We start from the raw sequence: 15,608 nt of genomic DNA, 5'->3' as shown, positions 1-15,608 counted from the left end.
GGGGGTAAAAATGTTCATGAGCTTCTAGTCCTAATGTATTACTCATTCATAGTCATAGATCAAGAGCTGTTCTTAATTGGGATTCATTAACCTAGTATTTGAATGACTTTGGGCTGCATTTGTCCTCTTCGAATGCTTTTGAAGATTATGCCAATAAAGAAATTTGTATTGTTGTCTTTCAAAAGACATAATTACAACAAATGTTAACTAATTAACTAATTTTTGTTTAGAGCAACCTCCACTCTACAAAATAGAGCAAGAGCCCTACTGGCAGACTGATGGATGTGTCAGGTAGAAACAGGGAGAGAGAACCGTGTGAACAACACAGCCCAGAGACTGATGTCTGACACTTCAGGGTACCTTTCTATAGATCTGAAAGCAGAGGGGACTACCTTATTTTCCTGGGATGCCCCTGAGTGACTGTCTGATTTTGACTTACTCTTGCCTGCCAGGGCCTAGTAGTGTAAGTGTTTTATTTAAACCAAGGACTTTTGTTCAATGTTGGAAATAAAATAATAATAAACTGAAGAGACCAATGGAAATAAAGTTTTTAATATACAAATCTTCACAAAGGGGCACCAGCAAAGAGAAAGGGGAAAAATGGCTGCTGTACTGATTTGGTGTAACACTAGTTTCTAAAGTCCCAAGATTTGAAGAAATTCCTGTCTTCTTCTCTCATAGTCCAGTACTTGTCCCTTCCAAAAGTCCCACTGTTTTAGAACACAGCCCCTTGTCTAATTTGGGGCTTGAGGCAGCCTCTTTCTCTGATCGTGGGCTCAGTTGTAGCCAGTCACCATCAAGGAGAGAGAGGGGCCTGGGCCTCCTGTTTATCTGTGACTGATGTCTTAAACACACCTCATATTGAAAGTGGACCATCACAATCTATTTCTTACATCACAGAACTACATATAGCATAAAATACACGTGAATAAATATTATAACATTTTGGGGATGAGAAAGATATATCAAGTTTATTAACATGTAGGTACAAATTTGGGAAGAAAGAATGGCGAGACAAAGGATTACTCTGGTCTCTTTGGACTCATATGTTCCTCAGCCAGGTCAGCTTCACCAGGACTAGACCAACATATTCCACCAACCTGTTTGGGGTTGTCCATGGTTCTTGGTTCTCTAACTCACAGGGTAAAAGAATTGACTCTCTCCCATCTCCATCTTTTGTTCACCTTCCTCCTATACTTGAGTAGCACAAACTGCTGGGTCTGCTTCCAGTGTTGTCACAGGCAGACCCTCTGCAGAAGCCGTCCTGCCCCATGCCCTGGCCCACTGCCAAAATTGCAGGGTGGTGTCCATAGCAAATAACACATGAATTTCAGACTCGAATGTGGAATTCTAATTTGGCTCTGGCACTAGCAGTATTTCTTTGTGCCGAAGCTCTTGTGTGTATAAAATGGGCATGAAACTACTTACTATACATGGCGGTTCTGAGGGGTAAAGAGAATGTGTTCAGTAGCAGGTACCTCAGAGGCTCAATGTGCCACTACCTTGCCCATCCCACCATTAATTTTTTAAAAGCAGCCCTCATTGGTGCTACCTGTGGAAGGACTGTTTCCCAGTGTGAAGCCCCCATTTACTCCAATGTCAGGGTCATAAACAATAAGCAAAATGTCTCCTGAAAAGAAAGCCTGGCTTCCCTTCCTTCATGTCATAGGCAAATGAGACATGGGTATGGAGATATGGTTTCAGGCATCTGTGTGTATAAAATCTTGTGCTTTGGAAAATAGATACAGCAAGTTTTAAAAGCTTTAAGCAGACAGGGCAGTGGTGGCACACACCTTTAGTCCCAGTACTCCAGAGGCAGAAGCAAATCTACAGAGTGAGTTCTAGGACAACCAGGGCTACATAAGAATACTTGTTTCTCTTGCAGAGGACCTGGGTTTAATTCCCAACACCCAAATAACAGCTTGTAACTATTTGTAACTCCTGCCTTAGGGAATTCAAAACCCTCTTCTAGCCTTCAAGGGCACCTGACATGTATTCAGTACACATAAATCCATGCAGTTAAAACGCTCATATACATAAAATAATAGAATAAAAACAATGTTTTGTTTTGGTTTTGGTTTTTTGAGACAGTGTCTCTCTGTGTGTAGCCCTGGCTGTCCTGGAGTTCACTCTGTAGACCAGGCTGGCCTGGAACAGGTTGATTATACCAACCCATGATCTCATGGGACAAGGACCAGCAGAACCATGCAATGTTTATCCTAGGAAGACATCCTTTGTAGCTTGCTCTTAGATTAATTTTTTAAAATATTGATGGTCATATATTAGGATGTGGTGAGATGAAAAAGAATTATTTTAAGAATGAATATGCCAGCTGTAGTAGTACATGCCTTTAATCTCAGCACTTGGGAGGCAGAGACAGGTGGACCTCTGTGAGTTTGAGGACAGCCAGAGCTACATAGTGAGACCCTGTCTTGAAAACAAACGGACAAACAAAGATGAATGTGAATAGACTCAAAGGAGCATAGTGTGAGGATGTAACCATTGATAGCCAAGAGCATCCAACGAGAATAGAAAATCAAAGTATGAAGCCATAAATGTACCTAAGCAGATTTACATCAATACAGTCTGTCTGTACTGTAACTGGGTGGCTGCAGTTGTCTTATCTGTCTAATACATATACAGGTTTTAATGGGAAAGCCCATGTAAACTCTGAATTATTGCTTCTCCTGTTTTAAAGTTTAGTTTACCTTTTTGTTTTTTATTATGCCAATCATTTTTCCCTGTATTCTCCTGCTGGGTGTTTCAAGACAATGTAGGTATCCAAAAACTTACTGTTATTTAACTGTTAAGGACAGTTGAGAATCTGATGGGGGGGGTCACTTGAGAGTTGGGAGGAGCCTCTGGGTCCTTTCATCTTTAGTTTAAGCAGTTTGCCGTCTTCTGGGATGACTCAGGGTCTTGCTGGCCATGGGCCTTCCTTTGAAAGCACAGGGAATTGACATTCCTCTTGGCAGAACATGCACTGGTGAGAGTCTGCTGTCTGGGTCTCTATGGCCTCTCTGATGGAGAGGACAAGTGACTCCCAGAAATGCAAGATCCTTTGAAGAATGTGCCTGGGACCAAGGTGACCTTATAGGGCAAGGGCCAAAATATTGGTCTCTGTCCACATTAACATGGCACTCCGAGTATGGTGGATAAATACCCAAAAGGCCCATTGCACCAGTCCTGAGGAATAAATCATTCTTCAAAATTTAGCTGTAGCCCTTAGATAAAAGCTGACAGGACAAATGTTTAATAAGCCTGATGGAAGACTGTTAATGAGAAGCCCAGCACACTTAGTAGAAACTGTGAGCAAGTATTTTGATAAAACATAAACTCCTTTTTAAAATACATTACTTGAAGAAAGCTGAACATACAGGTCTAAGTCATTATCCCCATCCTCAGCCTCCAGGAGTAGTAGAGCCAGATGCAGGAAGTTGTCTGTACATCTAAGCCTGATTCCCTGAACCAGAGCCATCATGTAGTGAGCCAATCAGTTCTCCTAATAAGAAGGGATGTCTTTGTACCACTTGCAGATCAGAGCTGGGTCAACCATGATTAAGAGTGCTTCTCTAACTTGGTTGCATTATGCACTTAAAGGAATGGAAGCTAAGTTGGTTGTTTTAATTCATATAACTGTTTACTTAAAATCCAGCTTGGTACTATGTAAACATAAAGACTTATAAGTACATATGTTGAAACATGGTCATATATAAAGAGTCTTTAAAAATATTAAGGATTTTTATATATATTGGCAGTTTTAGGTTAAACTATTGGTTAGATCCTATTTTTTAAAGGTATAAGCAATTCTCATCCAAAATCTGAACTTTTTTTTTTTTTGAGACAGGCCCTCATTATGTGGCTCTGGCTGACCTGAAACTCTACGTAGACCAAGCTGTCCTCAAGTTCACAGAGATCCACTTGCTTCTGCCTCCATACCTGAAATCTGTTCTTTTAAAAACATAATTTGTATATAAATTAGAAAACCAATAACTTTAAAGACATAGAGCTTAGCTGGATTATTGATAAGGCTTAAAGCTGGTCAGGTAGACACCATTAGCTTGATTTTTAAATTATATATATTGGTTTAAACCTTTAATTGAAATTGCACAAGATAAAAATCTTGAAAAACCTGTTTTTGAAGGTGAAGAGTGCCATGTAGAAAGGCAGTGAGTAGTTTTTGTTATTGTTTGTTTAGAATAAGTAATCTTTTTGTTAGATTTATTTCAATTTTACATGTGTATGTGTTTTGCCAGTATATATGTGTACCACATGCATGCCTGGTATCCTTGGAGGCCAGTAGGGGGCGCCACACCTCCTGGACCTCCAGCCACAAATCCACTGATAGTTATGTGGGCACTAAGGCCCAAACCTGGTCCTCTCCAAAAGCAGACATCTCTCTAGCCCCAAAGCAATGAATTTTAAACTCAATGTTAGAACTATAACTTACAGCTCATCTTAGAAATGTAAGATGCTATTATCATCTTTATATTTAATAACACAGCCACTGTATTATATATAAATTCATCCAATTTTGAAAGCTGTTTGTTGATATTATATCTCCTATCATCCCCATCATGGAAGGAAATTTAACAAATATTTGAAAAACATGATTAGCATTTTTACATGTACTGTGGCTTTAGTAAAAACTTATTTTTAACATGTAAATCTTAAGAATATTTCTGAAAAAGAAATCTGTTACAATTAGTCTAGTACTACAGTGCGCTTTATCTAGGGCATCCCAACTAACATGAAACATCTTTATATCCTATTATTTTTCATTACTTATGACTATTACACAAATGAAATAAACAAGTAATATTTTAAAGAGGTTTAGAGAAAGAAAACTATTATTAAAAATCCCTGTATCCAATATCAGATTTTATAACCTAATGAAACTTTTATCTTATGACTCCAATAAAAGTTGCTTTCTATAAACAAATAGTATTTTAAGACTTTATAAAACATTTAATAGAATCAAAGATATTATTTTAATTGGTTTAAGAAGAAAAATGAATGCCTTACTTTGTGAGTATATACTTGCCTTTTATTATGTCCCCCGAGCCCCAAACAGTCACATTTACATACACTTTTTTGTTTGTTTGTCTTCAAGACAGGGTTTCTCTGTGTAGCCCAGGCTGTCCTGGAACTCACTCTGTAGACCAGGCTGGCCTCGAACTCAGAAATCCGCCTGCCTCTGCCTCCCAAATGCTGGGATTAAAGGTGTGCGCCACCACTGCCCAGTTAACACACACTTTTAAGGTAGGTATATCAAGACATTAAAAAAAAAATGAGTAACAAGGCCAGGCATAATGATGCACTCCTCTGTCACAATAGGAGGCAGAGGCAGGTGGATCTCTGAGAGTTTGAAGCCTGCCTGGTCTATAATGAGCTCCAGGATAGCCAGAGCTACATAGAGAGACCCTGTCTCAAAAAAAAAAAAATTAAAATTAAAAAGAAAAAAAAGATCATTGGTTCTTTTTGACAGGCGTCTGTCAGTCTGTCTGCCTTTTGGTCATTTCTCAGTCTGCCTTGAGTACCTCTAGTCCTGCAAGGTGGTTGTGTCTGGAGAGGGTTCTTCAGGACTCTCTGAGTCCATGCTGCCTAAGGTTCCTGTATTATTGAGAGTTCCTAGGCTACCAGGTGTTTGTGTTAGGAAATTTTAGAAAGAATTTTAATGGAAAAAACAGAGCAATAGGAAAAAGTTGTATTCATCTAGGAAGTCAAGAGCTGCTGTAAAAAGGACAGAATGGAGGTTTGGAAGTCTCCATAAGACAAGATAGGATCAATGTAGGAGACAGGGAGACATGCCCCGTGGGTACTAGTTGCCTGGTGCTCTTTCTGGGATCCCCAGAGAAGGATCATCACTGTTTGTTTCCTGTGAGAGTCTATGGTTGAACATGGAGTCTAGTTCCAGAATGTCCAAGCATTCTACTTAGAGGAGTTCTGAGTAAGGGTAAGAAATACAAGAGTGAACGGATAACAGGAAGCGTTGTCCTAGTGTGCCCTGTGAGGCTTGCTTTTCTCCTTTTGTTATTTTCTTTAGTGTCTCTGGTCCTGGTAGAGAGCCACTGTTGCACAGGCTTATCCACTGAGCCGTACTGCCACCATCTCCATGAGTTCAGCTGTGCCTCACAGCTGGACTTGGTGACTGCCAAGTGTCCTGTATAGAAGGAGGGGTAGGGAGAATTAGTCTCTTGCCACTCTTCCCAACAAGGTGTATGCAATTCTACCTTAATTGCACGTGGCATCAGAGAAGGATAAGAAGTATATATAGACTAGAAAGGACTTAGGGAGAGGAACTCCTTCTAGGCGGCCATAGAAGAGTTTTCATGCCCACTGAGTGCAGACCTCTCAGTGTGGCTGCTTTAAAGCCACCCAGACTCCTGCCCACAACCCCTCACAAAAGCTAATAAAAACTCTTTGGTTCCTCAATAAACATTGGCATGTTGGTGGAATTGTACCGTATTAGTTTGTCAGTGAGGTCTTTGGCAGAGTGGTAGACATTGTTTATATCTCCTCCAGGGAAGGAATTTTACGAGCTGCCATACTGACCCTTATATAACTTAGATCACTTCCGTGATTTTTACAAAGTAGCTCCAGCTGTAGGATGATATTTAAGATTTTATCTTTCGGCTAATTTTCCCCTCTCTCTGTGTTGGGGCCAGACAGTATTACAGTACAATATTAACCTCTGGGATTTTTTTTTTCAAGATCAGACATCCCAACTCCTGAGGCTACATAGTAGCCTCAAGTCCAAGGAAACAGAAGGCAGATTTCCCATCATGATAAGAAGGCAGATTTCCCATAAGGGGGTAGAGACAAGTGCCAGACAAGGCTCTAGAGTGGAGGGAAAGGGGCGTCCCCTTCTGCCTACTCAAGGTCCTCAAAGAAACCAGGCCAACTTTCTGTCTTCAGACTCTGTCCCAAGCATGGGAAGGCCCACATGAGTACAGCCACATAAGGATTAGAAACACTAATTTTGTGGGCTGGAGAGATGGCTCAATAGTTTAGAACACTTGTTGATCTTGTAAAGGACTTGCGTTGGATTCCCAGGACCCACATGGTGGCCTACAACCATCCATAACTCTAGTTCCAGGGATCATATGCCCTCCCTGGCCTCCAAAGGCAGCAGGCTGCACATGGTACACATACACACATGCAGGTAAAACACTAATACATATAAAATAAATCAAATTTTAAAAAGAAACAAAACCCAACAGTTTCTGTTCCAGATGTTCTTGGGCTTACTTTCCTGCAGCACATATATTTTGTTTAGGGGAGCTAACAATATTTTTGATTAAATCTTTGAGTCTCATATAATTTCATGCAATTCATTTTGAACATTTTACCACCGTCTCACACTTACCCCATAACCACCCTTTCCGCCCTCCCACACAACTTTGAGCTTGTTTTTCCTAGTTAGGCTTTTATTGCTATGATGACGACCATGGCCAAAAGCAGCTTGGGGAGGAAAGGGTTTATTGGCTATGCTTCCACATCACAGCCCGTCATCAAAGGAGCTGAAGCAGAAGCCCCAGTGGAACACTACTTAATGGTTCGCAGCCCCATGGTTTGCTTAGCCTGCTTTCTTATATAATCCAGGACCACCTGCTCAGGGATGGCACTACCTACATTGAGCTGGTCCCTCCGACATCAATCATTAATCAAAAAAAAAAAAATGCTCCACAGACTTGTCTACAGGCAGGCTTATGGAGGCATTGTCTCAGTGGTGCTCCCTCCTTCCAGATAACTGTAGGTATGTGTCAAATTGATTAAAAAACAAAACAAAAAAACCCAGCAGATCCCTTTGTCCCTGTTCCTCTCCCCCTCCCCCTTCCCTTCCTTCTCCCCATTCTCTCCCTCTCCCCTCTCTTCCTCTCCTCTCCTTTTTCTCCCTCTGCTTCTTCTTCCTCCTCCCCTCCACCTCCCCATGGAACCCAATTTGTGTTACCCAGCTACTCTTGGAGATGGGGCCTGCCTGGGTTCAGTCAGCATACCACTAATCACATCATTAAAGAAAACTGACTTTCCCTCTCACCACAGCTGCCAGTCCTGGTAGCTCTTTAGCTAGTGGTGGGATTTCCTGACTACATCCTACCACTGCCCCATTCTAGACATTTTTTGGCTGGAGCTTGAGAAGATCTTATACATACTCTCACAATTGCTGAGTTTGTATGTGCAACTGCCTGTTGTCAGGGAAACACTGTTTTCTTAATGTTATCAACCACCGTTGACTCTTACAATCTTTCCACCCCCTTCTTCCATGAGGATCCCTGAGCTTAAAGGTAGGGTATGATATGTATAGCACTAAGCACTCCACAGTTTCTTATTCTCTGCACATTGACCAGCTGCGGTCTCTGTGTTAGTTGCCATTTCCTGCAATGGGGAGCTTCTCTGATGAGGATTGATAAATGCTCTGATCCGTAGATATAGTAATATGCCATTAGGCGTTGTTTTAATAGTGTGTCCATTTAGCAGAATAATAATATTGGGTTCCTTAAGGTCTGTGACTTATCCAGCCTCAGGTTCTTGGTTCCTAAAACAGGGCTAGGTATGGCTTCCATCTTATGGAGTGGGCTGTAGAGCTAATCAGAAGGTGGGTGGTTACTTCCATAACATCTTGCCACTATTGAACCACTAAGTGTATCTTGTCCAGCCAGCCATTTATTGTAGCTTGTCGGGTTCACATCTGGATGAGAATGATGTTTGGTTTTCTCTTCTGAAAGCATGCCTTGCCACTACCAGTTGAGTGCCAGCTTGATTTCTCCAAGTTCTGTGACTCAAATATGTGGTATCTTCAGCAGTAGGGTTTAATGTCAAGTTCTGGAATGTAACCAAGGGCATTGGCTATAGCCTATATATAATGAATGCTTTGGGGTCTGTGTGAACCTATAGCTGGCCAAGATTTTAACTATACCACTGTTGCCTCTCTCTCTCTCTCTCTCTCTCTCTCTCTCTCTCTCTCTCTCTCTAGATAAATCTTCAGGGGTATAAGATCTCTATCCTAAGAATCTCTTTTTAAAAAAATAACAAAACTGATAAAAATAACAATAAAACAAAACAACATCTGAACTATGAAGCTACAGTTTTTGACAAGAGATGATGTAGTGTCTGAATGGCTTTGACCCTTTTATTCTAAATGGCCACGCAGATTAGATTGCAGGTGGGTTGAGATTTTTCCTTTGAATTTGATGCTCAGGAGAAATACCTTATTACAGCGGAGTTATTTTCATACCCATAGAGGCAATTCTGTCCACAGTAAATGAGCAGCAAATAATTGAAGGCAGTTAGGACATAATAGAGCAGAAGGAAACAAGTTTATCCAAGAGATTTTTCTTCAGGCAGAGAGTCAAGACACACCCCTCTTGAGTTTTATCATTTGAACCTGTGCTCTTGATGTCTCAGCCCTTAACCCTTGAGGCCATTGGCTTAGGCTCAGACTTCAAACCCTTGTCTCCATTACTGTTACTATATTTATGTATGTGGAGGTCAGAGGAGAACTGTCAGGAATCGCTTCTGTTTCTCCACTGTGTGCTTCCTGGGATTGAACTTAACTAGTCAGGTCTGACTGCAAGTGCCCTTACCCACTGTACCAGCTCCTCAGCCCCGGGCAGCTTGTAAAAATTGAATCTTTGGGAAGATAGCCTTGCTGCTTATCACTGTGTGCCAAGCAGCAACCCCAACCAATGGCCTGTCCTGCAAGAGGAGCTTCATTCCCCACTGAAGGAGTGATCCTTGGTTGTTCGCTGTGATAGCAGGGAGACAATTGAGGCTTCGCTCACCCCTGGGGAGCTACTCTAGTTAAGGAAGGTAATATAGAGCAGGAACAATCGTAGCTTGGGCTCCATGCTCTTGTTTTGTCTGGTCTGCTTGTTGTTGGGTTATATATAGTTATGATGGTGGTGGTGATGATGGTGATGGAGGTCACAGTGGTGGTGGTCACCGTGGTGATGGTGATGGTAATGATGATGGTGGTGGTGATGATGATGGAGATAGTCACAGTGGTGGTGGTGGTGATGGTAATGGGGGTGGTTATGATGGTGGTAGTAGTGATGATGGTGTTGATGGTGATTGTGACAATTGTTCTCCTTTGACCAATAAGTCTGGGAAACGCTGAATATAAAGCTTATCTGGGGAGTAATTTGAAATAAGATTTATATCAGACCTTAAAGGCTCCCTAGGAGATAAGCAAGAGTTTTCCCTACAGTCTCATCTTCCCCACAAATACCTGTGAATGGATGTGGACCACAACAGGCCGTTCCTGTTACCAAAGCTAAACACACCCCAAGGAAATGTAATTCATTCTGTGTGTCACCCAAACCCAAAGATAGACACCTACAGCATATTGTCTGACTCATGTCGTTGATGGTACAGTGTGGGTTAACACTGGATTTACTCTCTCCACAGAACATTGATATCACCAATTTCAGCAGCAGCTGGAGTGATGGACTGGCCCTCTGTGCGCTGCTGCACACCTACCTGCCTGCCCACATCCCATACCAGGAGTTGAACAGTCAGGAGAAAGTAAGTCATTCTCTGTGCTACCACACTTCTCTAGGAGAGCCAACAGAACTTCTGTGGCAATGCATTACTGGGTGGGGAGGGGAGGCTTAAGAGAGCTGGGGTGGACATCAGGAAGGACACGATGGGGGGCAGGATGTGACTGCAGTGTGGGATCCTATCCTCAGCAAATATGTCTTAGCTGCCCTTCTCATTGCATACAGTTTGTTAGCAAGAAAAAGAGTGATTTCCAGTCTACTGTAGTTGCTGAGAGGATCCTATCATCCGCTTTCTAGAGAAAACCCTGGGTCATCTGTTACCTTCACTTTGCAAAGTCTTTTCCAGTGTTGGGGTGGAAGAAGGAGGGATAACAGGATTCCCTTATTGTCTCCTAAAGGAACTCCATTTTTTCCTGTTAAGCTGATTGGATTAGGTTCACCCACATTTAGAGAGTCATCAGCTTTATGAAAAGCCCATCAATGTAAATGTTAATATCACCTAATTACATGGATCAGGATGGTCTCTAGCTCACAGAGATATACCTACCTCTGCCTCCTGTGTCTTGGGTCAAAGTCATGTGACACTATGCCTTGCCTAATCTCACTCTGTAAACACCTTCCTAAAGGGCTAACAAGATGGCTCAGTGGGTAAAGGCATTACTCCCAAACTTGACAACCTCCATTTAATGACCAAGACCCACATGGTGGAAAGAGAGAAGCAACTCCCACAAGTTGTCCTCTGATCTCCATACATGAGTGTGCACACAGTCAATAAATGAATGAATGAATGAATGCATGAATGAATGAATAAATAAATAAATAAATTTAATAAAATTTTAAATAAAGAAGGAAATAATATTTGCACACACACATCCATCACAGAATATCTTACAGGACTGGCAGTGTAGCTAACGGCAAAGCAGTGATCTAGCATGTAGCAGACCCTGGGTTACATTTCTAGCATGGAAAATGTAATTGTTTTCTTTTTTGTTTGTTTGTTTGTTTGTTTTTGTTTGTTTGTTTGTTTGTTTGTTTGAGACAGGGTTTCTCTGTGTAGCCCTGGCTGTCCTGGAACTCACTCTGTAGACCAGGCTAGCCTCGAACTCTCGAACTCAGAAATCCACCTGCCTCTGCCTCCCAAGTGCTGGGATTAAAGGCGTGCGCCACCACCGCCCGGCATGTAATTGTTTTCAAAGCGTTTCCATGTGGGGTGCTGTGTAAACTGTGAAACAGTATGGCCATGTGATGTTTAGCAGGAAAGATGTGCAGTGCATCATGTTATGTCTGAGATGTGTTAGGAGGCAAGCAGCAAATCTGGAGTTCAGATTGGAAATGAGAGCTATAAGAGTGGATGTGGGGGGAATCAGTGAAGATCTGTGCCATGTGGTGGGACTTCCCAAGATGAAGCAGCATTCTGTGTGTGCACTCTCCGATGATCTTGGAAGGGTAGATGCAGATGGTGTATCAAGCTGTACAACTGAAGATCACCCTAAGGGAACTGTCCTAAGCAACTCTCATAACGATAGCAAGTAACTGAGGCTCTATGTGTTATAGAGAAAAGAAGTCGATTTAGAGCTCGGAATGCTGAAAATCTAAAATTGAGCAGTCACATCTGTTTGGCCTCTCATGAGAGCCTCATGGTAGGAAAAACTACAGCAGTGAGACTGTGCAGGATAGAGACACAGGGTGAGCCAAGAAGCCAGAGAGATTCAGAGGCCAAGTGTGCTCTTCTTATAATAATTTGCTCTCACAGGAAGTAATTAGTGTCTCACAAGAACTACATTGATCTCTTCAGAGAGTACGATTCCCAGTCACCTGCTTTATCCATATCCTAAAGTTTCCATTACTTCATATGCTGCCGGTCAAGCTTTCAGCACTCGAACCTTCTGGGACACACTCAAGCCCTGCCCACAGCACAATAGAACACAGAGGGGAGAATGACCCAGCAGAGGGAACTAGAAGGGGAGGTCAGCCATCACAGAGGCCAAGGCACAGCAGGACATCTGACTATGACCTAGGTGGCATTCCCTCCCCAACCCTACTGACTCTCCACTCCCCTCTGGTGTGATGTTACAAAAAGAATTATGTAGATAATCAGTAGTCCTTCCAAAAATGATAGCAAGTTAAGCTTAACTTATCAAGTTAAGCACCTACATACCCACACAACCTAAAACCTGAGTCTTCCTGAAAGTGACATCTATAGTCAACAGGCCTGGCTTCTTTATCCTTGAATCAACTCAGATCTGTCAGAAGATAACGGGCCTGTGGGTGTTTGCTCTCCCACTTAGTATCATGAGCATTGCTTCCTGGTGACCAAAACCCCTTGTCTCACCCTGAATCCCTGAAATTCTAGCATCAGGCACCTTGCCAGCTGTTCAGGGGCCTCTTGCAGATCTGGAGATATGCATCAGGGCAGGCTGGCATCAGCATTCTTTTTCCTGTCACTGTTACAGGACAGGGGCCCCTGGTTCCCACACATCTGCCTGAGCTTCTTTTTCTGGATCTTTGCTGATGTCATCAAAGAGTGCCAATGGTGAAGGACCACTATAAGGTGATAAGGAGTTAGCACCACATACCAGGAGTGTCATGCACAGATCTGTTTGGCTTCACAGCTCCCTGTCAACTCCAGCTGAGCTTGAGTGTTCCAGCACCTAGGACTCTGTCAGTCACTCCTAGCCCACTGCTCCCTAAAGAAATATCTGTCTCCACCCTAGCTGTATCCTCAGGGGACAAGCAATGGCTACAGCTCAGGATATGATGAACAGGGATGGGGGTACACTGAAAAAGGCCAGATCCATCCATTACAGAGGAGGGTTGTTAAAAATCACACATCAACAGAAGTCCATCAATACAATATCAACTGAACGTGCATAGAACTTTTGATGAGGGTAATTCCCCTGAGGCAATAGTACCCCTGGGCAGAAAGGACATGTTTGATATTGGGCTTCAAAGGGAGTGTGACTACCACAGACTCTCCTGGATGAGTGAACATGGTCCAGACTCTGCCCTGTAGTCTTGTTTACTCAGTATGAGTGGGTTGTTGGTTGGTTGGTTGGTTGTAGTTTGTGAAATACACTACCATCGAAAAGAGCACTAAGAGAAATAAACTGTTTGTAAGAATCCATTAAAATTGAAATATAAAAATAGTATGATAAAGGCTCTGGGCTCAGTGGTAGAGTCCAGCGTGCCTTCATGAGTAAGGACCTAGACTTCATCCCCAGCACCAAAGAAAATGAATTAGTTCAGAATTAAAAATAAGAACTGGGCACAGTGGTGCATGCCTATAAACCCAGCACTTGGGAGGTGGGGACTGGAAGATCAGGAGTTCAGGATCATTGTTAGCTACACAGTAAGGTCAAGGCCAGGCTGGGCTAAATGACACTGTGCCTTAAATAACCAAGGATACCTTGTCTGGTATTAAATGCAATGGCAGGGTACATTACAGTAGGTAGAAGGTGTGGGTGAAGTGTTTTGTTTTCATTAGAAATAGAATCTTAGCCGGGCAGTGGTGGCGCACGCCTTTAATCCCACTTGGGTGGCAGAGGCAGGTGGATTTCTGAGTTCAAGCCCAGCCTGGTCTACAGAGTGAGTTCCAGGACAGCCAGGGCTACACAGAGAAACCCTGTCTTGGAAAACAAAAAAAGAAAGAAAAAAAAAAGAAATAGAATCTTTAGATGTCAGCTTGTGCAAGCTCTTCCATGAGGCCCAGAGTCAGGTTGTAGAGTAGAGAGTGATTATATTGGTATCTGAAATTTAATATGAGTGTGGGTCAGATCCTTTCTCCTACTTATTTACAGAAAGACACTGCACTGGTATGGTCCTACCAGTCAAGCTGGGGACCAAGTTCTGCATCAGATAGGAACAGGTTGCCCTGAAATGGAAGGTCCCAGGCTCACACCACCCCATACACTGGGCAGGCACTGAAGAATGGCCTCTCACTCTGTCTCCACCTATGTGGCAGAGCTTCGGCTGAAGCAAAGCTCATGGCCTGAGGACATTGGCTCTCCTCCCACTCCCTCACTGGGCACACACTCTTCTCCTCTCTGTCCTCAGCGTCTGCAGCAGTATGCAGTGAGAGGGTATCAGGATAATGACCCCTGGCCACTGGTGTCCTGTTACCATCAAAATAAGCAGAAATCATTTTTATGACCACCACCAACAACAAAAAACTCCCCTGTCATGTTCCATTTTTATCTGAATTATACTAGAATCTTAGCAGAATTCTAACTAACATGTTTGGTTTAGAAATGCTTTCCCTTTAGACCTTATTAGTAACCAATAATACAAATTAAAATAATAAAATACCATGTTTAGCTTGACATATTTGGCAGGGGGAGAACATGATTATTGGAGCTGCCTTTTTAGGAAGTAGTTTGGCATTACAGTATCATGAGCCATAAGAATTGTTTGTAGCTCAGCTTCATCAGCAATGTAACCTAATAGCTGGCCTAACCAGAAGAATAGAGTAAGACCAAAGACTCCATTAGAACCAAAACAGGGATTGCTCCCCTAGTATAGGCTGGGAGGACGCATTACTGGGTCTGCTCAGCAAAGCAGAGCAGTGTCTCTGAAACAAGGATACGTTTTCCAGTTATTGCCCATCAGTCTCCCTAGGTGTCAAGGAAGAAGGCTGGGGACTGGGCAGTATCACCATGATCAGCAGCTTCCCACAGGCTAGAAAAAAGCATGCATAGACAAGTCTGCTTTTCTTCTGATGAAGTTTATACAACAGCAAGCTGACTTCAGTGTCAAGACACCTTTTGGCCTAGGGCCTAATGTTTAAACAGGGCACAGTGAAGACCATGGGAAAATGGAAAAATAGAAGATTATGTATAATCAACCTTGAACTCCTGGATTCCAGTGGTCTTCTTACCTTAGCTGCTTAAAAAACTGTGGGCACAAATGCATGCCTAGCTTATATATAAACTTTAAATGTGACTGGCAAAGTGCTTGTCTAGCATACACAAGGCCTGGGTTCAATCCCTAGTACTGGGGGAAGAAAATTAAACCTAAATATATCAAATTGCAAAATTATGCATAGGACAAAGTGTGAACATACTTCTCAATTCTACTTAAAATATCTAGTTAAATTTCTAAAACTAAATG

At 42.4% G+C, this 15,608-nt stretch overlaps 1 protein-coding gene across 2 annotated transcripts in view; it reads left to right on the top strand.

Annotated features, from left to right (window-relative positions):
* Specc1 (sperm antigen with calponin homology and coiled-coil domains 1) overlaps nucleotides 1–15,608 on the top strand; it is a 227,336-nt gene that overhangs the window by 199,232 nt on the left and 12,496 nt on the right. For both annotated transcript variants that reach the window (XM_028776493.1, XM_028776494.1), the window contains one exon: nucleotides 10,411–10,527. In XM_028776493.1, the coding sequence (XP_028632326.1) occupies nucleotides 10,411–10,527 (117 nt within the window). The remainder of the gene's footprint in view (nucleotides 1–10,410; nucleotides 10,528–15,608) is intronic.

This window comes from Grammomys surdaster, unplaced genomic scaffold (assembly GCF_004785775.1).
Source record: "Grammomys surdaster isolate TR1022 unplaced genomic scaffold, NIH_TR_1.0 270, whole genome shotgun sequence".
Taxonomy (NCBI): Eukaryota; Metazoa; Chordata; class Mammalia; order Rodentia; family Muridae; genus Grammomys; species Grammomys surdaster.
This window is presented reverse-complemented; position numbering and strand designations above follow the sequence as displayed.